This window comes from Strix aluco, chromosome 5, assembly GCF_031877795.1.
Source record: "Strix aluco isolate bStrAlu1 chromosome 5, bStrAlu1.hap1, whole genome shotgun sequence".
Classification (NCBI taxonomy): domain Eukaryota; kingdom Metazoa; phylum Chordata; class Aves; order Strigiformes; family Strigidae; genus Strix; species Strix aluco.
Window position 1 is genome coordinate 35782439 of NC_133935.1, and position 27012 is coordinate 35809450.

Consider the following 27012-nt stretch of genomic DNA (forward strand, 5'->3'; position numbering starts at 1 on the left):
TAGACTTGACTAGCTAAAGAGATATCTCATTTAAATTATATCAGAAACGTGGGAATTTTAAGGGGTCACCTAGTTTCAAAGCAATGCAGGATTGCTTCCAACTATGGGCTACAGAGGTTGAAGGAAGAGAGGGTAGCTTCTGAATTACATCAGAGCCTTAACAAATTATTCCAAGAAGACGGTAGGACATAAGGAGGCAAGCCTGCAGGCATGCATTTGCTCTGCAGGTGTTCAAAACATTATGCAAACTTAGTAGCCTAGAAATAGGCTCTAGTAGGAGCCTAGAAATAAATATACCAAAACAAAGCCACAAACCTGAAGAAAAATTACCATAGATATTCACTTGCCGTTTAGATTAAGGTCAAATTTGAAACTCACAGCTGCTTTTCATTGATGTAAAACTGTACAGAAAAAAAATTTATACTGACCCCCTGGTTCCTCGTTCATGCTTTATGAACCTTCCAACAGGTTTTCTTCCACATATGCAATGAGAACTCCCAAAGTATCCTACCTATACCACTGAACTGGTCTTAGTGCCTGACTTCTTTGATCATACACACTAAGCCCCCCTGACATACCAGTTGAAGCTCAAACATTTTTACTTCTAGAAAACAAAACCATGAGAGGGTTTCCTCAGCACTTGAAACATGGATCTGAAGCAAGGCACTGTCTTTCATGCATGCATAGATGCACTGCATCTGTGAAGCAGAGCATGCACGTCCAACATTTGCTTTATGCCCTTTTGGAAGCATCACACCAACACTGTGTCCTCCTCCCGTGATGTTCAGTGAGAGCACAGAGCACCCTGAGGCATACCCCTGGGAAGCAGCACATTGGGCTGCCCACTCTAGAGTAGGACAGGTCAGCAGAGGAGATCTGAAATAGAGCAAGGCTGAACATCAGATGGGTGCAGTAGTGCAAGATGGGTGGGATCTTGAGAAACAGCAGAGATGGGGTGAGCTGGGAAGGTGGGGGGACTAATGTTTGAAAAAGAAGTGACACACTCACCCACTCCTGTTTTCATGTTTAGTGAGACAATGTTTTCAAGGTTTTTAGAAGTAATTACTTTCTGTACAATAAATTACATTTAGATTGTTTTTGATCAGTGAGAAATCAGATGACAGATGTAAATATTACAGAGACTAAGGAAGTTATTACCAGCATGATTTTAATTATTTGCATTACACAATCCCTTCTGTAGACAGTACTACCCCACTTCATGTATCTGATGATAAGTCAACGTCACTTCAATTTTAACTGTTTTTGTTTTGTTCCAGAATTTAGCTTATGAAATCATTCTTACACTAGGACAAGCATTTGAGGTGGCCTATCAGCTTGCACTACAAGCACGAAAAGGGGGCCATTCTTCAACCCTCCCAGAAAGCTTTGAAAATAAACCCTCCAAACCTATTCCCAAACCACGTGTTAGTATTCGAAAGTCAGTGGTAAGTAGAAGGTAGTCATGCATGCAAAAAAACAAAATTCAGCTGTACAATTAATAGTTGATATACTAGAAGCTGTATAAATAAATACACCTGTTGAGTCAGAAATGCTCCATGTCTCAGTCATGCCACCTCTTCTCATCAGCCAGTAAGGTTGGGTCACTGCAGCATGGGCAGCCATTTCTAATAACTGCTTATTTCACATTCCTCCAGTTTAAGATGTTGCTTGACTAGTGTTGTGCATATGTCTTTTATAGTAATTGCAGAGCTTAGTAACTGATTTGGCCTAATTCCAATCTATTGTGCTTTTTTAAGTGCTGAGAATCACAGCCAATGCATACCTCTAAAACTCTGCTGTTCTATGGACTTTGCTGATCTCCTATTGAGAAAAAAATCCGCACCAAACTTGTTTGGTACACAATCACTGCATATGTATCCTAATCAAATTACAAATGTCTTGTCAGACCAAGCAACTTCTTTACTTACCCTTTTTTTTTGACCCTCAGCAGACCCTCCTGTTCCAAAACCGGGATTCAATATACCTTTTCAGTAATTTCTTGGAATCCCAAACTCATAAGAATGCAAGCTCATTGGAGCCTATGTACTGATTGTCTTTAAAGTGCCCTCCTGAAGTGCATAGATGACAGAGAAATACTCTTTTATGGTAGAGCTTTTAAAAAAATTATGAAAACTATTTTAAATCAAGTGAGAATACAGGCACAGGGTGATTTGGGAGGGAAAGGGGAAAAATGACTGCACACTGTATCATATTCACTGGCTATAAAGTGAGAACCATACTCTGTGATATTTAATTATTGGATGAGAGGAAGGGGAAAAAAACGTATGACTGTACCCTTTGTCATCCATTGCCACAGAATCTTCCTCCATAAAATTTTAAGAAAGACCATTTCCTGACGCCATCATCTGTCTCAATAGCAAAAGGACTTCTCAGGATCAAGCATGGCTTTGACGAACTACGATGCCCTGTAGCTTGGGGGTAGACACAGCTCTGATCTAAACAGGAAAAAGAGGGCAACCGTGGGTACATGGGAGTGTAGACCACCGCACTGACTGCTGTAGGACTTTGTCGATACAGGATTTGTTCTGTGTTCTATTCGCTTAAAGAAAAAACTTCTAGAAATGCTGTGCGCAGAGATGGTAACGCGTCTGTATGTTTGCATTTGTCTTAAAGCAGATAGATCCATCTGAACAAAAGACTCTTGCGAATCTACCATGGATTGTTGAACCTGGACAAGAAGCCAAAAGAGGCATTAATACCAAGTATGAAACTACAATTTTCTGATACAAAACTGTCCCCCTGTTCCTTGTTGTGCCTTGCACGCCAAGCAGTCACAGCACAGCCTTTCCTTTATGGCAACATTTCAATCCAGCAGAGAGGAAGACTGCACTGTATGAGTGGCCTTGTAACTAACAAAAAAGGCTGACAGTCATTTCTGGTGATGTTCTTCTTCCTGCAGCACTGACAGAGGAATGACACTATACGAAGACTTTTAAAATTCCAGTCCACAAGAGGAGTGAGAAACCTTATTTTTCACGCAGTTCTCCCTTGTGACTCTGCCACAGTGCTTTCTTTGATTTCTGATTTTAGAATTCTACTTTTTAAAAAAAAAAATCACAAGGTCTCGAAACTAACACTAATGCTGCCTACGAGTAGAATATTTGATTGGGTTTTTTTATTTAAATCTTGGCAGTTTTTAATTGAAATAGAACCAGAATTAATAAATAGAGTATTTGTGAAACCACTGAATTCATTAATAATTATTGTGTTGAATAAAGAACTCATTAAAGTGACAAGAAATTAGGCACCCTGATTTCTGTGTGCGCTGGTTTTATATGTAATCATTGGTGTCCTTTGATCCTCTACAGAAATAGGAACCTCTTGCATTGTAACAAAGGATCAGAGTTTATGAATGGTTAGAAAAAGGTATTAATAATGCACAGAAAACATTTATTAGATATTTTTATGGAAGAGAAGTACTATAGGAAAACATATGAATATTTATGGAAGGAAGCCAGATTAATTATGACAAATGTTGTTTATTTTAAAGTTAAGTAAACCACTGCTATTGCAGCATTATGAAAATTATAAGAGTTGTAGCATCAGTGCACTGGATGTTCCATGTGATCAGTCTGGAATGAAAGTGAAACGGTCATTCTACTACACCTACATATAGTTTATGCAGTTCAACATTGCTATAGCCATGAATTCTACTAGTATTTTTAAAGAAATAATCTCAGTGGTTCTAAAAAAAGTTAAAACCATGGATTTTGCTATCAAGATTTGTGTCACAGAAAGCTTGTTTGGAAGAGTGTTCATAAAATTCTGCTGCAAAACATTTTCTAAATAAAAATATCAAGAAAAAGAAAAAAATTCCAAAGTAATAAAAATGTTTTCATGGAACAAAATAGTTAAGCATTTGCTTAATATTTGATTAAATAAGATTTACTTACATTTTCTTTGAAGTGTTTTAATTTTTTTAATGTCTGTGGAGTATTTGTATAATACCATGATGTATATTTATGTAGAACTGAAATTATAACAGTACAAATATCACTATAGGAGAAAAATGACATTTTAACGTATATTGTTCTATCCAGTCAAATTGTGAATCATTTTGAAGTTCATTATAGAGATATTGATAAATTGTGTGGTTGTCTTAATGTTTTTTTAATTATTATTTCATATCCAGCTGAGGTTTTCGGTTAGAATCATCAGTTGGTAAATTCCAAAAAATGGATAATTGAACTTGGTTTAAACCTGATAATTGTATATGGTTTAGTTAAACCTAATCATAGCGCTGAGTGATGACATACTTTTAATACAGTATTCAATTTACTTGAACAAAATAGGTCCCTGTACATATTTTTGCCTATTCACTGTTGATATGTACGTAGTCAACTGACAGTAAAAAAATAACACTAAAAATATGGTACCAAAAGGAAAATTGTATAGGAGAACAGTAAATAGTAGCCTCACTGCAACAAATACTTATGTAAATATGCTTGGGCTTCCAGTTATAAATTTTGTAATTTTGTCATTTATTTATATCCTATAAAAGCACACAAAATAAAATGAAGTTGTACAGTCTCAGTGCTTTGTGCATCATTTTATCATTGCTAAAGGAAATAAGGGGCCTGATCCAGAGGATACTGAACTCAGTGAAAGGTCCTCCCCTCCCCTTTCCCTGATTTCACTGGGCTTTGGATCTTGTCCCACGCAAACCCAGGCATTGCTGTGGAGACAGTTTTGGTTTAGAATACAGGTTTTGTTTACAGGTGGTAAATACTTCATACTTTATAGTCCTTAATCAACTAGTTCTTCAGTGCACGACTGAACTACTGACTTCCCATATTTAATCGCACCCTGTAAAGACTCATGCAGGGAGTTATGTTAAAACACATTCACTTCAGGCACCAAAAGTACAAAGTGGCTGGATTTTCAGGCTATAAAACTGGGGCACCTCTTATGTATCTGAGTGACTGACCCCTAAAATTAAAGTATGAGAATGGAGCTGCAACACAGCTCTAAGTAGATGTAAGGGAAAGGATTGAAACAACAGCAAGAACTGGCAACTTGGAGGAGGAATTTGATGTAGGCTCATCAAAGAGTTGTCAAGCATGTAAGGTGGCACAGTAAGCAGCTGAACTTGTTTGGGAGAGATAATTGGGGCAGAAGAGACTGAGACAGATGAAACACTGGTGGGGCAGGGAATGAGTGTAAAAAGTTTTGGGACACAGTGAGGCAGTGAACAATTGGAGCCCTCACAGCAGACATGACTTGAAACTGGAAGGAGAGATAAGAATTAACAAGCATAAGACACTTCTGTATTTGCAGAAACCTGGGATTTTAGAGGGACACATTTCCCTCGCTAACTGATAGTAGTGTAAGCCAGTTGGAGAGAAGTCCATGCGGTCCCCATGGGACAGTGGGACAGTGGTTCAGCATTCCTTTCTTCAGATCCAAAGAGACTTCTACAAACCTGCACTAACCCAAAGCAGTTACCATTTGATTTGTAGTCCTTCTTGGTCAAGGTGACTGTCCATTCAAGTTCCTAGTATGCTGGAAGTGTATAGGTAGTAAGGGGACAATGGTCAATCTTAAAATCGATGGTAGGAAAAAAGCCAGACACTTCCAAAAGATCAGAAAGTGAGGAAAATTGCTATTCTTGACCTCTACTCAAGGTAAGAGGGAAGCAGAGGCAGTTAAGGAGAGTATGTGAAGAAAGTGGAGCACTGTCTTACAGTGGGAGGGTGGAGAACAGAGAAAAGGAGACATGATATGGAAGTAGACTGAATTTGACAGGAGAAGAGAAGGAAATCGGCATCAAAGTGAGGTAAGTGTGGGTGACAAAGGATTTTGAGAATTATTTGGGTAGTGAGGGCTCTAATATGCAAGGTAAAAAAGCAACTGATGGGAGAAGGCTTAAGGACTGTGGAGGCGGAGGGTTTCCTAAAGCAGATGTTGCATTTCAGACTGGACATGGTGACTCCTCCAACCTGGCCTGTTTTTTATTAAAAGCCACAGGAGCTACCGCTCACAGCTGGCAGGAGGAGACACTCAGCATATCTGGTTCTGGTATTCTGCCAGTAAGTTTATAAGAGGCTGCTTCTCCTGCAGAACCACAATGTTGCACGTGCCTTGCAGTTTTAAGCCAGTATCTCAGCATCAAAAACTTACATGGCCATGAAATGGTGACCACCAGGAAGAGAATTAGCAGATCATGAAGAAGGTTGTGTCAGTCCTTTGGAAAAGAAAGCAGCATTCTAGACAACTAATAAACTTTCACACCCAACTGTGAAATAATTTATAGTTTCCATTCTAGATTAAAACAGGCAGTTTGTGCCATGTGCAGAAGTCTCATTTAATTTTGCCCTAGATTTCTTTCAATGTGTGCTGTTCAGCTGTCCCGCTTCACGCTTTGCTGGAGGATGATGTCTAAGATGTCATCAAGACAATAGTCTAGAAATAGTAACTTCAACTGTCTCCAAACTACCAGCCCAAAGAACAATTGACTGAAGAAACTGTATGGTAGTGACAAGCATGTAAGTGAAAGGCATGGCATAAGGATTAGAGACATTATTTAGATGTGGGCACTTATCTAAGAAGAGGGATATCTGTTATCTCATGTAAAAGGACCAGCTGAAGAGAGTGGGAGAAAAAAGGACTCAACTTGCTGGAAATATTGACAGGATTTTCAGCTCACTGAAAAGCATGGGGGATAACGCTCAGGCTTCTACTGAAAAGTAACTGGTTAGTGCTCTATAATTTCTTTAGGTGAACCAACATCTTTGCTTAACCAACAAACTGACCATACTGCTATCAAGTCCACCCTTGAATACACTGGTTGTAGTTAACTTTCACACCTGTGAGCTGATAACGCAAGCTGGACAGAGGCTGATCACAAGCTCAGCTAACTGAAACAAACATGCAAGATTCACCTGCAGCCACAGTTCACACTAGGATGTAGATTTTGTGGAAGTGGTGGGTAATTTCCTTTCTGCTGACTAGACAGTCACACTCATCCTCATTACAATCCTGAATTCAACCAGTCCAAAAACCCGCTGAATAGGCAGAAAAGGGAAATTGGGGAAATGGCCTATGGTCCTTGCCTTTCAGGAAGTTGTACAGTACCACAAGCAAACTTCTCTTCAGTCCTACTTAACATTTATATGCCTTTGCTAGTGCCACATCTTTCACCCTGCCGCTCTGGAAGTCAGGTACCTAGATATCTTTGAGATTGTGGGCCTGCATAAAGTGGTAACAACTAGACAGACAAAAATGCTATCGGTATGTCAATGAGACAAAATTCTCTCTCACCTCTTGCCACCAAAACTACTTTTTCTATCAATCAAGAAAGATTAATTCAAAACACTTTACAACCACATAAGAAAAAGTAAAGCTTAGACAGAAACTGAGGGCCTTAGTCTTCCTCCTCACGCACAGAAAATATATCACAGATTTAATGTCATAAGCTCACTTAAATGTAAGATACATGCCTTTTTGTCATTTTTTTAAACATGGCAATTCCTACCTTCAAGTCATTAGAAGAACTGCTCAAATCCTCCAGTTCCCTATCCAAAGCTAAATTTATTCTAATATCCTTTTAAAAAACAAAATGAAAAAATCATGCACAATATTAAGGATGGGTCAATGCTTGAAGGAACATGTCCAGATTTGAAGGCAGTATATTTGTTATCATCTTTTCTAAACATGTAATAGAAGACCCAGAAAGTCAGCGTGAGACAAAGGAAATGGAAATATGCTCCAGTATGGAGAATACCCAAAGAGCATTATCTTTATCCTATAGTGACACCATGAGGAAAAAAGAAATAGACTACACTAATTTTTCAAATGCATTAGATACAGTGCAGTCTTCATTCTTCTGCTTGTGGTTATTGGATAATGATAATTGCTAGGCTGCAGAATTAAGGGCTTGGGCATGTCCTAAGCAAAAATATCCTAAGGTATATAATTGAGGCTAGCACTACTTATTTCTTGAGTTTATGTTGCAAAGAAGATTACTATTTTTTTTCTTTGTTACCTTTATATATTTACACTGTTATATACTGTCTGGAGGTATCAGTGATGGATTAGGTGAACAATTGTGCACTGGAATTGAGTGAATCTGCTGAAACCTCCAAGTAGCTGGGAATGCTGTGCATGAGTGAAGGCTAGTATGGAAAGAGGTTAGATCATTCACCATGGCCATCTCTCTGCCACAGCCATTACATTTCACACAGCTATACTTTTGTAAAGCTTCAAGAATTACCTAGGCCAAATAGCTCAGACCTAGAAAATTAAACTGATTGCTACAAGAAGTAAAGAAAAGAGACCCCTAATGTGTCATCATTATCCCCAGCCACTGATGTGGCAGGAAAGCCCTTAGGTGAGAAGTACCTAAGTAATTGCAGCTGGCAAAACACACAGCCTGCCTCCTATACTACAGAAAATGATGGGGAAAGATACCCCTGCCAACCTGACTTGGGGGAAATCTGTTGTCCAACCAGAAGTATAGTCATTACATGATGTAGTCTGAAAGGAAACTGCACTAAGAAAACAAAAAGATTGATACTTGTCTCACCTAAAGGCACAGCTCACCTGTGTTCAATACTGCACTTCCTAAAGCAGCCAATCTCAAAGGTGTAAAGATTTAAAGGCCAAATTATACAGTACAAGAATGAAGATCGTGCTGATCCACAGATGACCAACAAAACCCCAGAATCTTAATATTTCATTACAATCCCTCTCCTAGCATGAACTATGCAGATCCAAGATAAGAAACTTTATCAGAGGGTTTCTTAAATTAATTTCCGTACCTATTTTTGGGTGAGACATGCAAAGCAAAGGAATAAAGATATTAGCTTTATAATAATCCATAACATTTGAAGCATACAGAACACCTAGGAGCATTTAAGTAGAAACTGAATGTTTTTCTGAGATGTTTGTTTAGACTCAATTTTGTGTAAAGTAGAAATTGAGAACTAATTCCCTTGCTTTACATGATTTTACAAGGTGTTTTTTAATTCCGGTCAATAGAACTTGTTATTCTTTTGTCATGTCAGCAAGGCTGAATTGTCCCACCTCTCTCCCACACCTCACTATTAGATCATTTCTCAGCTGTCTCTCCAATTCAATAAAATAAATTCAACTCAAACTTTACACTGCAAGACTTTTGCCCAGCCCATGGATCCCTTTTTGTGGTCCTCTTCTAAATTTTGGTTGAATCCATTTTGCCTATGAAATACAAATACCAGAGCTATATGCCCCACTCCAGCTGATGCCTTAATGAAGCACATAGATTTTTTCCTCCCTCCTTCAGATCCTCTTTATGTACCCACAAGCCACTTATGTATCACTGCAGACACCTTGGAGTTTGTATGGATGATACCATCCACTTTCATTTCCACACCGCCATTTTCAAGATGATATCACTGGCATTCTTAAGTTCACTATGTATGGCAAAAATATACTTTGTCCATAAGATAACAAAAACATGCTGTTGGATGTTGAAAGCAGACACACATCATATTGTGATAGTTACTTATTCTTGCAATTCATTCTAGCCAATTTATATCATCTGCAGCATTATGATCAAAGGTTTTATAGATCATGGACAAAAACATTAAATAACACTATACCAATAATGTGACCCCTATTTTAATTGATCTAATATGTTCTCTAACAGTGCTATAAGAATAGAAGCTCTTTTAAATCAAAACACTCTGTGATAATAAATTAAATTCCCTAAAGAAAATCAAAGTTCATGTATTGACACTGATGGGTTAAAACAAAAAAAAATCACAAGCAAAACAATTAGAAATCTCTCAGCAATATTTGCTGAAACCAGTCTCTCGTAAGACCACAACAATCAGAAACACCCAGAAAAATGCTGTGATGTTCAGAGTGGGATCTACTTTTCCATATAATCTTAAATCTGACATTCCATTGTTTTACTTGGGACTGACTTCAGGTCAATAGTTGCCTTGGTCACCTCTTTTAAAACACCACAATTGTCGTGATTTACAATCCTTTAGAAATTTCTCATTTTTTCAAGACATGATAAATTTCACCAGGCATGATTCAAAGGACGTTTCATCTTATCCATCTCACACATTTGGTTATTTATTATTTGGACTTGTGGATTCAAAATTCTTTAGTTTGAAGAAATGCATCCTTGCCACCTGCCCTGTTAAGATTATAAACTTCCTATCCCTGTGATTAATATATTCCAAATATTTTGTCTTTCCATCATATTTCACAACTATGTCACTGTGATCAATGGAATAAGCTGCTTTTTGGTAATTGCATAGGTTTAATGACCTCTTACTTACTTTGATTATTGATATTTCACTCATTGGTGTACAAACCCCTATCAGTATTTCCTATACTTTGCTTTGTAATTTACTCTCTAAAATATCACAAACGTCTCCTAATATATTTATCTGTATTTCACTGCAGCTTCTACACCTCTTTTTAAGGGATGCCATGTAAGATAGCATCTCATTCAGCGGGTTTTTTCACATCTGCGGAACTGTGACTCCTTGGACCCTTTTCAATGATTCCAAGCTTTAACACCATCCTACATTACATCTATGTTCCCAACTATGCCAAAAATTGTTTTGCTGGAATTATTCCAAACCTGTACCTCCCTGAATGAGGTGAGACCCTGTTATACAAGGAATATACAAGCAAAGTACAATCAGTGTCACCTGGAAAACTGCTAATTTTTGCATCTTGAATTTGATTTCATAATTTGATTTCATAAGGGTTTGCTTTTCAAGAATGTCTCTGCTGATCCAAAGCCAAGCGTGTGGGTGTTTTTCATCTTGCTGTAGTTGATTTAACTTGTAGAAAGGAGACTTAACTTCCTCTCTATATTTTCTCTCAATTACATAAACATTCCTGTGAACAAGTCAGTAAGAATTTATGACAGATTTAGAGCTGCCTGGTGATAATTTATGAGTACTTTATGTTGGCCTGATTACTGAAATGTTTGTTATATGGCTTCGCTTGTTTAACATAGCAAGAACCTGTCAGGAAAAAACAACTCTGAAAGGGAAGGATAGATTAAGGTACCCAGTTTTCAAACTCTTCTCAGTTCTTAAGGAAAAATGCCAGAATTATTTGAACAGCCTATTCAAAATAGCCTCTAAAACTGGCTTAGAGGAAAAAAAACTGAAGTCCAAGAATCGGCCAGAGCAAAACTTGTTTTTCAAATGTAAAGCAAAAAGTGCTCAACTGTTAAAAACAGTAATGTTTCTGTCAGTCACTGTACAAACACCACTATTATAATTACACCTTTTCCTTTAACATGCCACTGTTACTGGATTATCCATGCTACTGATCTCTGACTGCAGTCACTTAAATCTTGTCTTTACATCCTCTGGGGAAGAATTTTGCAGTCCTCCCATTTGGACCAAGTCCTTGGGTTATGATACCTAATTAATCTGTTCTTGCTTTGAAGTTGACTTTTGAAGTGGTTAGGAACTTCCAATTTCCCCCTTCAAGGAATCTCAGCAGCCATGAACATACTGTCACCTCAGAAATAGCAAATAATATCTCAGTGTGGTCAATTCAATAGGGAAAACCATTTTGTTAGAACTCAAACATTGCACAAAACACATTCAAAGCAGAAGACACACAAGCTCAAAGCCCCTCACTACTTGTCATAGTTATCAATTCCAATTAGACATCCAAACTTTGCTTTTGTGAGAAAAAGAATATATCAAAGTTAAGACCTCTTGTATTTGCTAACTGCTCAAAGTATTCACTGTGATCAAATTCTCATTTTCTGGATAAGTTCCTGCTTAACAAAAACAAACACACGGACAGATACATAATATTATCCTAAAATAATTTCTAACCCATGACAGAACTCAAATCAGGAGCAAAATAAGTAATGCAAAATGGAGGTACAAGCTGCATGAGCTGGAGGAATTGTGGTTTAGTTTTGGAAAAGCAGAAGATGTAATTTGTATGCAAATAAAAAATAAAAAATATAGGAAAGATTAGCATTTTTAGAGCAATATGATGCATAATACACTTATCTAACAGCTTGTTAAAGATGATTCTTTTTTTCACTAATACATGCTGAAGAAACCAGAGAGATCCAGAACACAAACTGAGAAAATGCTCCATTCCACAGAGCCACTTTGTGATAAAAGATAGTGAAGTACAACTTTGCTCCAGCAAATCTTCCCCTAACATTACCAATACTAGAACCCTGAACAGTGGAACCCCCCGTTTGAAAGCAGGTTGACAGTAGTAACTAAGGACTAAATACAAGATGTAATGAGGGGTAAAGCATCTTGAGAAACCACAAAGTGTAAAGAACTAGTACAAGTTTAAGAGGAAAATTAGACCATAACTTCAAGGAATAGACTTTTTTTCCATGTCTACCAGAACCAAAAGTTTAACCCTTCGAACAAAGATATTTCTGGAAAAAGGAGATAAAGCAAACTGGTAGACTTTTTGCTTATTGCCTTCTATTGTGTTTAATATATTTTTAACCAAATTTAAACGCTGAAGACACACTATGAAGAAAATTCCAGGTCACGTGTAGTTCAATTGAATTGTACCTGTCTCTGGCAGGTATTCACCATTACTATCTTTCACTGAAAAACAAACTATTCTTCCACAGTAAGTTTGGCCACTTATCATTCTTCTTATTGAATGTGTACCCAGAAGATCTGTTTCAAACCCAGTGCTCCAGACTATAAAAAAACAGCTGCTGAGTCAGAACAGCAATTTAATAGCTGAATCATTGATACTGTAGAAAGAAAAAAAAAAATTACTATCTGCTCTAATTTTTAGAGTGAACAAAACTACAACTGTTTGGCTTTGAGAAATTAAGAGTGCAACATCTTTAAAATATTTCTTTAAATGCTTTGAAAATTCAGATGCACTCAGGTGACCTTTTTTCATGCTACTGTTAAACATATACTCAGAGGTAAAATTTAACCAACATTCAATCTGTTCAAACTCTTTGAAACTGTTCCTCCTCACATTTCCCAGTTCTGAAGTTTAAGTCACATATTGATAAGACCCCTTCCACACATTTCCTTCAATCTCATTTGTACAGATGGAAATATAAAATGCATAATTGCTATCCTGAACTGAATATAGATAAACTCCACAGCATATTGTAAGAAATCATGCAAATACATTGAGAAATTTAGGAGTTAACAACTTGCATATCTTACATTACTAACTGCTGAGTGTTCAAGCACCAATACATGACTATCGGCTTCAGATTGGATTCTTTAAAGTAAAGTATTTGATCTGTATTTAGAGACAAATTTCCACTGACCTATGTCTGTTTGTTCATCTATTCCCCCCCCCCCCCCCCCAAAAAAAAAAAAACCCAACACAGAAACCCCAAAAAACCCCACCACAAACCAAAAATTGTTACAAAGACAAAAATAAACATTGCCAAATCTCAGGTTAAAAATATGCCATTCTTCTCATGTAGTGCTGTGATACCAAAAGTATATTTTGCACTGTTTCCTTTCCTGCACTACTTCTGCCAAGGAGCTTATAAACAACAGCCAATACTGAACATAGTATTAACGGATGAATTTAAGTGGTTCTAACCAGAAAGCACAGAAAGAAATGTCCCTGTCACTGTGCCTCTGGGACCAGAAAACTTGCTCTCAGGACATGACAAGACTAAGATTTCTTAGCACTGGAATAAAAGTTTGAACCAGCAGGCTACAAAGTCTTAATACACGTAAACCAGATCATTGACTCTAGTGAGGAAGAGGAGTATGGACCAGTTATTACAATCTTTGGAGACTATTACAGGCAAATAATGTGATTTTTAGAACTACAGAAAATCCCTGCTCATTTGCTAGAAAGTGTAAGTTATCTACAGAAATGAAATTTGCTATACAATTAGTAGAAACAGTTAAAAAAAACCCTATTGTTTTAGAAACATGAGTAATGTTATAAAAATGTGACTAATAAAACACCATTTTTAAAAGTTATTTTAAATATTAAGCATACTCTGTGTGCCTTTATGCATTAAAAATAACACGTTTACCTAAACAACATTGTATTTACTTTTACACAGCTGGATTGGGTAAATTTCTCTTTGCCTCATTTTGAGTCATTTTAAGCAACATGATTTTCAAAATGCATCTGAGTTCATCTTATTAGAGAAACTGGACAAGGCTTAAAAAAAAAAAAAATATCACAGAGGGACACAAGTAAACTGAAAGAAGTAAATAGAAGAAATGAAAAATACCAGACGCATAAACACACAGAGTCTATTTGTGGCATCTTAAGTACTCAGGTGATCCCCCTTGAGTACAGAATAAGAATCCTCTCTAGCCTGAAGGACTTGAATCTAACTGTTCTCAGAGCAGTTGTCATATGTACAACATATGATTTGTTAAATGGAAACAAGCACAGGAAGCTAATTTATTAACAGTCAGGCCCCAAGAGAGAAACTGCCTATTGAAACACTTACAAACTACTTTAGCTTTCTCATTCTCCTGAATAAACATACACGTGCTACTTGAATAATTCAACTAGTCCAACTATCACACAGTTGTGCTATATCCCACAAGTATAACTGTAGCAGATCATATAGGAAGTGCTGAAGTTGTAATACATGCACACTGAAAATCTTACTCCTTTATACTCACTGGATCTTTTAGGATGCACCCTAACAGCCCAGCCTAGGCCTCTTTTAAACCTAGTTGCAAGGTTTCTCATAAAAAGCCCCCTTAGAAGAAAGACATACAGTAAGTTAATTTGGAAAACAACCCTCAAAACCCAAGAAAACCCAACACCCCTCCTTCAAACCCACTGCTCCCACCACCCCACAAAAAAAAAACCCCATACCAACATGCAAAGACATGGATAGTAGCATGCTGCACAGCAGGTTTGGAAGTGCTGAAAAATATAGGTCAAACCACTTGCAGAGTTCATGCCACAAACAAGCCCAGTTTCAGCTTAACATCTTACTGTATATTGGCAGGGCCAGTGGTTGTGCCCCATTCCTAGCTTGAAAGAGCAAAGTGAAATTGAGCACAAAAATCACACTGAAAGTGTTCTGAGTATCTGGCACACTCCCTGTTCTCCAAACAGCAAGGTTCATTTGGCTTCTGCACTTCTTGAAATCACAACAGAAATAAGGTGTCCCAAGTTGTCAGAGCTCTTGGGCATCATCATCACCACCTATGAGCCCAGATAAATTTGTATCTTCATAGTAGACAGAAGAAGGAAGAAAGCAAGATGTGGACAAATACACCTGAGTGTGGGCTACCAGAGGGAAACACCAGAAAGCATCTCTCAGCTGCAAGGCTGACACTTGCACTCCTCGGCATTGCCACAGCATCTGTACTTGTTATGAAGGAGAAAGGGCAACCAAACAGTTTGGGAAGAGGTTCATGTTCTGCCAGCAACTGGAAGAACATACCTGAATTCTCTGTGACCTACTAGCATTCTGGATTTAGTGGCTTCCTGAAGATGGGGCAGAGTGGCCTCCCTGCAATGTTCTGTGCCTGGAGGGCAGAAGAAAGTACCTGAGTCAGACTGCTTTCTCAGCCTGACTTTCCCCTGAAACCTGCAAAGGCATCAGCTTCTGTAAAGCACCTCAGGAGAGCAGACACAAGGACACAGGCTCTGTTGCAGGTAGATACAACCTGGGGAACTGGGTTCCATACAGAGACTTCACTAAATAAAAAATTGGGGAAAAAATTAGCAATTTGCACAGCATTCTGTAATAGGGAGTTTAACAGCATCATTTTCTAGGGGAGGCTGAATAATTTTGGGGTGGAGGATGTTTCTCTACTGTCAACAGGTTACCAGTTTCAGCTCTACCCACACACTCCAGCACTACAAGAGTTCTATAAACCTTTACATGGAAAAACCTCAGGCAATAACTGCATAGTTCTATTTCAAACGACTGTGTAAGGTAAGGGAGGGGAAAGAGAAACATTGTAGTTAAAGGAACGGTACAATTCAGGGCAATATAAAGCATCCTCTTGAGCAGCTGTATTGCATATGCATATAACTACTTGTTAATAAAGAGGAAAAAGATTTGTGAAGGAGCTGTAGGTCTAATTGCCAAAGTGAAGAGGCTCAAAACTTCTACAGAAACTGATAGGCATCAATAATAGGAAGTGTATCTAAAAATTGTTTACACAAAAGCATATTATAATTTCAGAACTAGATAAAATTGGCAATGCTCATTATTTAAATTTGAATGCAGATTCAATTTGATCTGGCATTACAAGAGATAATGGAAGCACTAATGTTCAATCTACGTAAAAATTGCTTCTGGACAAACTTTGTTTCCTTCAAAATACATCTAACATCACAGAGAACAGCTAAATCTGATGACACAGCAGGACTTTATTTTTTATTACAGTAAACTGTCTTAACCTTCTTAAATATTTTAAATTTAAAAAGTTGCTGTCTTGGTTGGCCCCTTTTTAAAGAAATTTTCATTTAAATTTCATGATCCTCTTCCTGCAAATCATATCTACTTGGCTCTCCAGACTTTCTCATTGCTATTTCTCGTCTTCCACCTCAGCTACAAAGACTTACAGCCAACTCCATACATTTGCACATGAACGCAACCATCCTGACTGTATTACCACCACCTTCTATGAAGCACAGCTTCCTCAGAGCCAGCAACAAGTATAATGCTGCTGTGTTGTCATTCTTGCAGAATAATTCAAGAATGCACCATTTATCTCACACTTCTTTGAGCTTCTGTGTTACCCGCTTCCTACTCGCTTCAAAGTTGAAAGAGTCTATGAACTCTACTCATACACCATTCATTTTCTTCATTAAACTATGATCAGTTTTTCTTATCATCAGTTTCATTACTGTTGTCACAAAAGACAACTCTCTGCCCTGGTTCCTCACATGAAACATTTATCTATCTTTTTACCTAGTCGGGTCTCTAAATTCAGACCATCATGGTCCTGTGCAGTAAGGACAGGACAGCTTATGCAATTGAAGGACACTGTCTGAGAGGAGCTTCCTGCTCCTCGAATCTTCAGCTATTCAGGGCAGGTACTGATGAGGGCTGTACAAACCTCACAGTAGGGGCAACTCCATCCTGAACATTGCAACACCAAGCTGTGTGGTGCAGCTGACACGCTGGAGGGAAGGGATGCCATCCAGAGGGACCTGGACAGGCCTGAGAGGCGGGCCTGTGCAAACCTCATGAAGTCCAACAAGGCCAAGTGCAAGGTCCTGCATGTGGGTCGGGGCAAACCCAAGCACAAATACAGGCTGGGAGATGAGTGGATTGAGAGCAGCCCTGCGGAGAAGTACTTGGGGGTATTTGTGGATGAAAAACCGAGTATGAGCCAACAATGTGCACTCACAGCCCAGAAAAGTCAACTCTATCCTGGGCTGTATCAAGAGCAGTGCCACCAGCAGGTCGAGGGAGGTGATTCTCCCCCTCTATGCTGCTCTTGTAAGACCCCAACTGGAATACTGTGTCGAGCTCTGGGGCCCCCAACATAACGACAGGACCTGCTCAGGCGGGTCCAGAGGAGGGCTATGAAGATGATCAGGGGGCTGGAGCACCTCCCCTGTGAGGACAGGCGAGAGATTTAGGGTTGTTCAGCCTAGAGAAGAGAAGGCTCCAGGGAGACCTTATAGCAGCCTTCCAGTACCTAAAAGGGGGGCCTACAAGAAAACTGGAGAGAGATGTTTTACAAGGGCATGTAGTGATAGGACAAGGGGTAATGGCTTTAAACTGGAAAGGATAGATTTAGATTAGCTATAAGGAAGAAATTCTTCACTGTGAGGGTGGTGAGACACCGGCACAGGTTGCCCAGAGAAGTTGTGGCTGCCCCCTCCCTGGAAGTGTTCAAGGCCAGGTTGGACAGGGCTTTGAGCAACCTGGTCTAGTGGAAGTTGTCCCTGCCCATGGCAGGGGGTTGGAACTAGATGATCTTTAAGGTCCCTTCCAACCCAAACCATTCTGTGATAAGATTCTACATTCCAAGACTTCAGTTTCCCTTTGTTCATTCTTTCCTCTGTCCTCATATTTAATACTGTTGCTTACTTGTCAAAGTATTTTGGTATAGTTTGTAAAGCAGCATTATGTTTAGATTGAAAATAAAACCACAATAAAAGGCAATAAAAGAGGCAGCACTCCCCCTCCGTTCTACCCTGTAAAAAAAACCACTTAAGAATTCAAATTAATTTACAACTTTGGCCAACATTGCCCAGATTATCTTTATTGAATGCTGTACATACTTAGAATACAAAACATCATGTTTTTTCTATTGAATTTCTTCTCTTTACATTTCTGCCAGCAGTACTTTGATTATACTGACCTGTATTCAATAGCACCTTAGAAATGGTGGAATTTCAAGTTAAAAAAGAGGAAAAACTGGTGATTGTCAAAACCAGGAAAATACTAAGAATGTATATTAAATCTTCTGAAATGCACACAAAAAAATACTAAAAGTGAGGATTTCATTATTCAGTACCAGTTGAGACATTTTCTAATGTACTTTTTACAATCAAGTACTTAGGAGTGTTCTACACTGTAGTTGCCAACTACAAAAATATAAAAATCATGATATTAATGTTTGTGAAATTGCTCATAGCAGTTGAGATGCAATTTACTAGATCAAGGCTTACCAGGTATCTAGGAAAAACTGTTATCTAATTATTCACAAGATATGTCAAGTACAAAACATCAACATTTCTACCCTATATTGAGTCTATAAATAGATTGTAAAAACTAAAAAAAAAAAAAATTTCACATATTACCAGGCAAGAGATCCCTGTGCATAGAATTCTACGTAAACAAAGCTGACAACAGTAAAATGTCTCCATAGTATAAATTGAATGCTAATTTCTAAAATAAAAATAACTAAATTTCACATCTCCTTATATTTTTCAATATATACCTTCTAAACTATTTCCATTCTCAGTTTAGCTGGTTAGCTGTATTCATCTTTTGACTGGAAATGTGGCACAATCTCTTCCACTTCAATTGTAATATCCGTTCAGATTTTGCTGTGAGAAAACAAGACTCAAGATGTTTCCCTTAATAGGAACAGCTCATATGTGTTACAATGCACTTTATCTCCATGAGGTTAGAAGCATGAAGGTTCTTACCACAAGTGGGAAGCACTGCTACTGTAAACCAAACAGCTACTTGATTTGTTTTGAACATCAAGCACCAAGATAGCTAGTTTCATTTTTCAAACAAAGGATGTCCCTGATTCTTTTCATTCTGTACTAAATGAAAATCCTTGCATCACAGTAAAAAGAATTTTTTTTTCATCTTACACAGTTATGTTCATGGCTAGAGAGCATTTAGCCATCACCCTTAGCACAAAATACAATTTCAAAGTATTATATTCCTATTATTTCTTCACTGCTATTAATATTAATTTCAATTAATTTGAATAAATCTTAATATAATTTCCTTACAAAATCAGAAGCAACATACTTAAGATGCAAATCAAGACTTAAGGATTATAACAATGCTTATTAAAAACAAGATTAAATGCCAGTTCATTTGAAAAACATGCATAAATATACATGAAACCATCATGAATTCAACAATGAAATATAATTCACAGCTTAATGAGTGTCAGACAAACATTTAGCAGAATTTTGTTTCCAGCTGAAAAAATGAATTATCTTTGCAGTGCTCAGCACATAAATCATAACTTCTGTAATACATAAAGAATACCAAGATTATCAACAGTCACATACACTTTGAAATTAGGGGACACATGTATTGACTTGAGGTTTGTTCCATTTGTGTAGAACGTTTGTAAGGATTCTCCAGTAGTTACATTCCACCACTGTAAAAAATAACAATACTTTCAGTTAGCTAAAGGAAGCTTGGAATAAATTCTATAAACAGGTTTAGCATGGCAAGCCCAGTTGACCGCTTTCCCCGTAGAGTTAGAATTCAAAATAAAGAAACCTTAAGTAGAAAACGTTTAGGATTGGTATTAGAGGTATAAGAGTTTCACATGAAAGGAAACTTCAAAAAGACTGAAACTGTTCAATTTTAGCAAAGCATACAAAATAATAAATTCAGGGCCCTTACCCCATCAAAAAAATGTGATCAATTGACATAAACTGCAATATCTTAAAAATTTAATATATGTATTTTTATATAGCCAAATGAATACATGAAACACATTGCCAGACAATATAACTTAAACTATAGCTGGATTAAACTTAGCTGGACTCACAAGAGGATCAGTTGTGTACACATTTGGAACCACCTGCAGTTTTGTTAGCAGGACAGAGTTTTTTCAGTGAGATTAAAATACTTTTTTTTTTTTAGAATATACAGTAAGCACTAATAACAAAAATACAGAGAAACCTTCAACCATCAATTTACTCCATGAACATAGACTGAAATTTCACGTTTCTCAGAAAAACTGTAGACCAATGCAAAATTGAACCAAATGCAATCCAGCGCAAAGGTGTTGATTGTTTCAATAAGAAGTCTACCCTCTATTCTTGCAGCATTTGAGTGCAATATCAAAATATTGAAACAGACTACCTTCAGCTTTGATCATCTATAAAAGCAGGTGGTATTAGTACTTTTTAGCTTACTCATCTCACGAAAAGTGTAACATTATAGTTGTGTACATACTACAGATTTGCAACTACACATCTATACTGTTCTGATTAAAAACACCTTTCCTAAAGTGTCTGTTATTTGATGGAGACCAAGAGAAAAAAAAAAAAACAAACAACAACAAACAACAAATGGATGTTAATTAGCTGTTGAATCTTTGTTGGTGCATAAATGATCAGGTGCTGGGTCAGCGAGTACCACTCACATAGCAAGTTCAACAGTACATAGCTGGATGTACCTCATCTATGAATGACTCATTTGTTTAAAGTTATTTTCCATGTAACTCTACAATCCAACTCAGTCCAGTTTTTAGAGGTTCAAACTTCTGAAATGTTTTAGACTTTCACCGACTAGTATCTTGCTACAAAAAGGGTGCATGCGTGTGTGTGTGTTTCCATGCACATCATACACGTCCATCTGTAGATCTTGAAAGAAACGCAGAAATACAGTACTTTGAGAAGACATGGTGATGAATCTGGTCCAAATGACTAGAAAAAGGCAAATGCCATACCCATTTTCACAAAGGACAAAGATGATGCTGGGAACTACAGGCCAATAATCTTCACTCCAGTGTCTGGGATTATTATGGAACAAGTTTTCTGGAAGTCATTTCAAGTCATGTGAAGGACAAGAAGGTGATGATTAACAACTAGCACAGATTTACCAAAGGTAAATCATGCTGAACCACCCAACTGACTTCTATTGACAGTAACAGTGGCTCTGCAAACAGCATGGCAAGAGCAATGGATGTGATTTAACCAAGCCTTTAACATGGTCTCCCATCACATCCCTATAGTCAAACTGAAGAGATAAAGACTGGATGGGTGGAACACAAGGTAGGTGACAAACTGGGTGGACTGATAAGATTCAAAAAGTACTAGTCAGCAGTTCAGTTACTGTGTGTTGAGCCCCACCCTAGTACAAGAAAGACACTGACAAACTGGAGCATGTTCAGCACATGTTCACTGAGATGGCTGGACACCTAGAACAGATCTCGTAGAAGAGAGAGACAGAGCACTGAATTTGTTTAGCCTGAAGAAAAAGGCAACTAACTGCTGTCTTCAACTACCAAAAAGACAGTTACAGATGACAGAGTCAGACTCTCCTCTCAGGGCCCAGAGGTGCCCCTGTTGGAGTGAGGGACAAAACTTGATGGAGCAAGGCTCTAAGCAACTTCACCTAACTGCAAACTATGTCTAGCAGGGGGCTGGACTAGTTTGAGCTCCAGAAGTCCCCAGCATCCTAAATCATTCTATGACTCCAAGAAGCATCACAACACCATGCTGTGTAACCACAAGACAAAATGGGAAGGAAGCTAGAAACAGAATGCATGTCTTGTTCTTTAATATGAAATGAACATCAGAAGATGTTTTCAATGCTAAATTAGAAAATTCAACGGTCTTTGTTAAATAGTTACTAATTGACTTCAAAGAATTAGTCCGGTAGCATGTCCCAACACCTAAACACTGACCAACCATCAACAAACCCCCAGCACTCTGAAATGATAATTCCATGACCTGTCATTTCAGATATACACACAGTTTCTACTAACAGGTATTAGCCATTATATGAAGGAAAAAAAGAAGTAAATTCATGCAAAATTTACAATTATGAAGAACCAATTCATAGACTCAAGGAAAGAACGCTTCTTCTCTTCCCAAAAATCATATGCCCAGTAGATGTCTGAACCAATGAAAGACTGATGAAGACTGATTTCCTCAGTTTCAACATGCTCTCTTCCAAAGATTACTTACAGAATGTCTTTCAAGGCAGAAAATTATCACTTACAATTCCTTCTGAATTTCTGCTTTGAAAAAATTTAAAACTCGGTATCTTTAAAAAAAATAAAACTCTGACATAAAGCATTTTTCTGCTCATTATAAAGAACTTAATTGCTGCTGAAATTGAGTGGATATTAAGGCAGACAAAAATGACTGAGAACTTTAATGTTAAAGATGTTAATGAAGGCCATTGCTAATAAAAATCTGAAGCTAGTAAAAATGGAATATATGGCATTCAAAACCAAACTCCAAGTCTGAAGTCGAAATTCTCAAGAGACCTTTACAGGCGGCTTTCAGATTTGAGAAGAACTGAAGAGCGTTAGGCATGAAAATGGAGCAGCTTTGTGTTAAGTAAAATGTTTCAGGTTTGTTTCTTTTAATTAGTCTGCATTTTCCTTTAGAATTATCAGTGTATTTCCATTCAGTTAGTATGGTAGAAGATTTTATTATTTCAAGGCTTACCTTAAGATAGCCTCCAGATGACACAAGCATTTTACTGTCAGGAGAAAATGAGAGGTCTGTTACCCAACCACCATGTGTTGGTTCTCCTTCGTCTACAGTAACTGGGGAACAGAAGTGAAGTAATGCACCTGTTAAAATGTCCCAAATCTAAAAGAGAGAGAAGATTATGTATATAAGTAAACTTAATGAGGAAAAAAAAACTCAAGTAAGGAAAGCTGAAATGTACTTTTTTGCATTAGAGAAAAAAAACCCCTTCTAAATAAGCATTCTACTTGAAATGATGGAATAATCAAAAAATGAATTCTCCTCTTAGAACTGTATCATATATGGAGGACTTAATCACACATCCAATTCACAGTAGAATTATTAGTAAATCACGTAAATCAGATCCTCAGCATTCATGGAACATATATCTATCAATATGGTTACAAACTACTATCTCACGTGGCAAACTTTGCTATTTTCAACTTCTCAATGTTCACCACAATGCAGAACACAAACTATGAGAATTCTTCTGTCTGTGAACTGACTATCAATTGAATTATAAAACAAACACCAAGGTTAAAGCAGTACCCTTATTTCTCCTTTGTCATCTCCAGTGGCCAGTAATTTGTTATTACGAGAGAAAGTACAACACCGCACGCAGGCTTCATGACCTTTCAGCTCATGAAGAACAGATGAACTTTCAAAGCTCCATATCTGAATGAAAATCATTACAGAAGAATGAAAAAGTTAAGTTCAAAACCAAAGATAACTTCTTTCTAAAATAGCTTTAGTCTTCAAATGTATGTAAGACTTCTTCGATATATGCATCTATGTGTGTGCATTTATGTATGTATTATACTGGAGTCTGTTTTTCTTTTTATTATCTGAATCACACAAGAATGCATTTGCTACAAGTTACTGAACTAACTAACTGCAAGTATTTTTTTTTCTTGGAGTAATAATGAAACTGATTCATTTAGAAGAAAGTTTAAAACTGTTCATAGAAAAAGGATTCATCAGTCAATTTAAAGCTATATTTTAAAAATCTAATGGGACACTTTAAAAATCTAATAGGGCAGCCCCAGAATATTAAACAGTTCACTTCTTTTTGCACCTTACTTCTGAACAGGAATACCAGAACCTATGGGCAGTACTTTCACTGAAAGTTTCAGAAATTTTTCTTAACTTAGATTTTCAAATTAAGAATATTAGGCTATTAACAAATCAATACAGAGAACTAAACGAAGTGTTCTGCACAAACTTGTGCATCAAATGTGCATTTTATTCATACAGAAGTCACCAGGACAGCCTCAAGTTATATCCAAGATCAATTGTGAATGACTGTAACAGCTTTAGAAACATGTTCACAGATACACGAAATTTAATACCAGAAATACAACAGGATAACTTAAATAATAACCAGGTACCTCAGAATAAAAAAATACAGCAAACATTTCAGGTGATGCAAATAAAGCATCATTTTTATCTTTGTACAGAAATTAACCAACCTTTGCAGTTTTGTCAGCAGAAGTAGATGAAAGTTTACTACCATCAGGTGAAACAGCACAGGAAAGAACAGTACCTCCATGGCAAGCAAAATCTTTTTCTGTGTTTCCAGTAGTGATATTCCAAACCTACCAAATATACAGGAAAAACAGGTTACCTTTGTAACACTGTAAAAAGGTTAACACACATATTGTCTTACACAATAATATTGTCTTACACAACAATTTATAAGAGATAAAACTCAGCTACAGAGTTCTAATACATCCAACATTTTGTTATACTTACTGGTATAGTTAAAATCCAAAAGTGTAAATCTTACAATTTTGCATTTTCTATTTCTAGTGGCTTAAAAGTCAGTTTACACTTTAGGATCAATTCAATAAAATGTGTGTCAACATGAAGTGCAGGAAATACCAAATGTTAGAAGAAACAGTAAAATGTATTTTATGCGATTTGTCAATTCACAACCTTTTATTTACCTTAACAGTTCCATCAAATGACCACGAAAGAAGTTTTGAATTTTCCAGAAGTCTAAAATCCTTGATTGCTTCCTTGTGCCCTCTTAGAAACACACATTCACTCAACTGCCAATTCCATACCTAATCATAAAGATGGAATACTTTTTAACAAAAAATTTAACGGCAGACATAAGTTAAAAATCAATCAGTTCATTCTTCCTAATTCACAGGAATAATAAAAAGTTCTTACAGAGGTGTCAACTAATTAAAAGGTTACATACTGAAGATATCCATAGTAGAGATGCTGAAGATTGAGGATGCAATAGTATTTAATAGTCAACCTGTGAGAGAGTTCCCTATATTACACACATAATCTGGTTTTCAAAGTGAATTTGACGCTTAAAATTCACTGGTAATTTAAAAAGAAAAAGCAAACCAATAATTTTCTAGGCACCCCAGAAGTTTTGGGGTTTAAACCTTTGATTATTGCAACAAACAGACTTCTGTCATCTGGCAGACCTCAGATTTTCCATACGTAAATTAACTTTCTTTTATATTTTTAAAGCATATTTTTAATGAAACGCCATTTTGCTTTGCATTTTTATAACAAAATGACACTTCTATTGTTAATTCAACTACTAACTCACTGAACGCTGAAGAAGTGTAATTTTATTTTACAGAAGCTATTAAGCATCAATTTAATGTAAATTACAATGATGTAATAGTTTTCAAATTAAAAGGTTTTCTGCATCAAAGGAAGAACAGAAAGCAAGAGGTGTTCCGATGACAATCCTGGAGGTTTAACCGAAGCACTGTCCACTAGAGGGAGCTGAGGACCCAAAAGAAAAGCTACCCACGTTACACCTGAAAGAAGGATCCAAAAGCCGATAAACTGGTGAGCTGTCAGCACTGCTTAACTGACCACAGTGATTGCGCCCAAGCTAGCTTCAGATCGAAACAAACACCAAAGTGGGATGCTGCATAGGTTACATGTATATCAGCAAGTAGGTGGAACACTAATGTTGGAACAGATCTGGTGAGCAAAACAGTGCTGAGGACCAGCACCCGTATGTGTTTTGGAGGTTTTACTTCAAACCAGCTGAACGCTCATTAGTAGATGGAGTATGTGTTCTAGTTCAGGAATCCTGTCAGCATGGCTGCAATTGCTCTGCAGTGCAAACTAAACCACAGCAAGCATAAACGACCAGGACATTCACTTCAAAAGTGCATCCCTGAGGCGAGTTAAAATGCTAATATAGACACACCAGAATGCTTCTCTGGAGCCAATCTACCTTGCTGAGAGGCAGATCTTATTAATATGAGACTACATCAGTGTAGCCATTCTATTTCTAGCTAGTGTCTGTATTCAGCACTGTACTGGACTAGGTGGATGCACTAGCCCACTCAGAGACAGGTCTTTTTACCTCATTCCTTCAGACAGTGTAAGCAAGCCCACTGACAGACCTACCATATATAGGCAGATCTGGGTCACATCCCAAACCCTTCACTTATGCAATCAGAACTGTTGAGATACCTTGTTTGAAAACTAATGTTCTCTTCACCCATCTTAAAGGAGTTGGTGCCTTTCTATCATCCACAGCATTAAAAATAGAAATTGTGTAATATGCATTATCACAGAAGGTATAAATAGAAGCCAACAGTTTCTACAGTCCCTTGCCCCAAGACGGAGCAATACAGAATACAGTAGTCATTTACTGAGTTTAGATTATCTATAGCATAAAGATATTTTTAAATAAATTGTAAATTACAACATAATCTTTTTAAATATCTTCCAAACCTGTATAACTGAATCATGAGCACTTGAAATGACAGTCTGACAATCAGATGTAAATCGACAATGCTGCACAGACGTCCTGTAAGCCTCCCGGGACTTCAGAACTTTCCCATCCAACAGCTGTAATACCTTTATAATGAAGAATGCAATAACAAAATGCAATTTATTTTACATACTTGAGGAAAAGGAAGAAAAGAACATGCAAATCCTTTTTTTAAATACCATGAGATTGTAAATACATGATTCTCAGTCAATGGATTGGAACAACCAAAAATTTGTATTAGCTTAGTCCTTGGTAAAACGAAATTTAGAGCTACATTATTAGCACAACCTTTACATTATTGTCATTTAGGCATCACTCACAAATGTAAAAAAAAAAGTACTATGTTTAAGAATATTATTGTACAAAGTCATTCAAATGACATTCCTTTAAAAAGAAAAAGCACCAAGAAGGGTGTTTTCCTA

At 37.2% G+C, this 27012-nt stretch overlaps 2 protein-coding genes across 11 annotated transcripts in view; one reads left to right on the top strand and one right to left on the bottom strand.

The window, feature by feature from the left end:
• Nucleotides 1–4554, top strand: part of ANKS1B (ankyrin repeat and sterile alpha motif domain containing 1B) — a 447745-nt gene extending 443191 nt beyond the window's left edge. For 4 of the 7 annotated variants that reach the window (XM_074826977.1, XM_074826978.1, XM_074826979.1 and 1 more), the window contains 3 exons: nucleotides 1278–1445; nucleotides 2635–2723; nucleotides 2921–4554. In XM_074826977.1, coding sequence (XP_074683078.1) covers nucleotides 1278–1445; nucleotides 2635–2723; nucleotides 2921–2957 — 294 coding nt within the window. In that variant the 3' untranslated portion in view covers nucleotides 2958–4554. Of the gene's footprint in view, nucleotides 1–1277; nucleotides 1446–2634 lie in introns of all 7 variants that reach the window. The other 3 variants (XM_074826982.1, XM_074826983.1, XM_074826981.1) reach the window with 2 other exon arrangements.
• A 13583-nt stretch (nucleotides 4555–18137) lies between these two features.
• Nucleotides 18138–27012, bottom strand: part of APAF1 (apoptotic peptidase activating factor 1) — a 39720-nt gene continuing 30845 nt past the window's right edge. For 3 of the 4 annotated variants that reach the window (XM_074826985.1, XM_074826986.1, XM_074826984.1), the window contains 6 exons: nucleotides 26551–26676; nucleotides 24774–24893; nucleotides 24297–24422; nucleotides 23377–23502; nucleotides 22804–22950; nucleotides 18138–19766 (listed from right to left, as the gene is read on the bottom strand). In XM_074826985.1, coding sequence (XP_074683086.1) covers nucleotides 19623–19766; nucleotides 22804–22950; nucleotides 23377–23502; nucleotides 24297–24422; nucleotides 24774–24893; nucleotides 26551–26676 — 789 coding nt within the window. In that variant the 3' untranslated portion in view covers nucleotides 18138–19622. Of the gene's footprint in view, nucleotides 19767–22803; nucleotides 22951–23376; nucleotides 23503–24296; nucleotides 24423–24773; nucleotides 24894–26550; nucleotides 26677–27012 lie in introns of those variants that run through there. The other variant, XR_012623552.1, reaches the window with a different exon arrangement.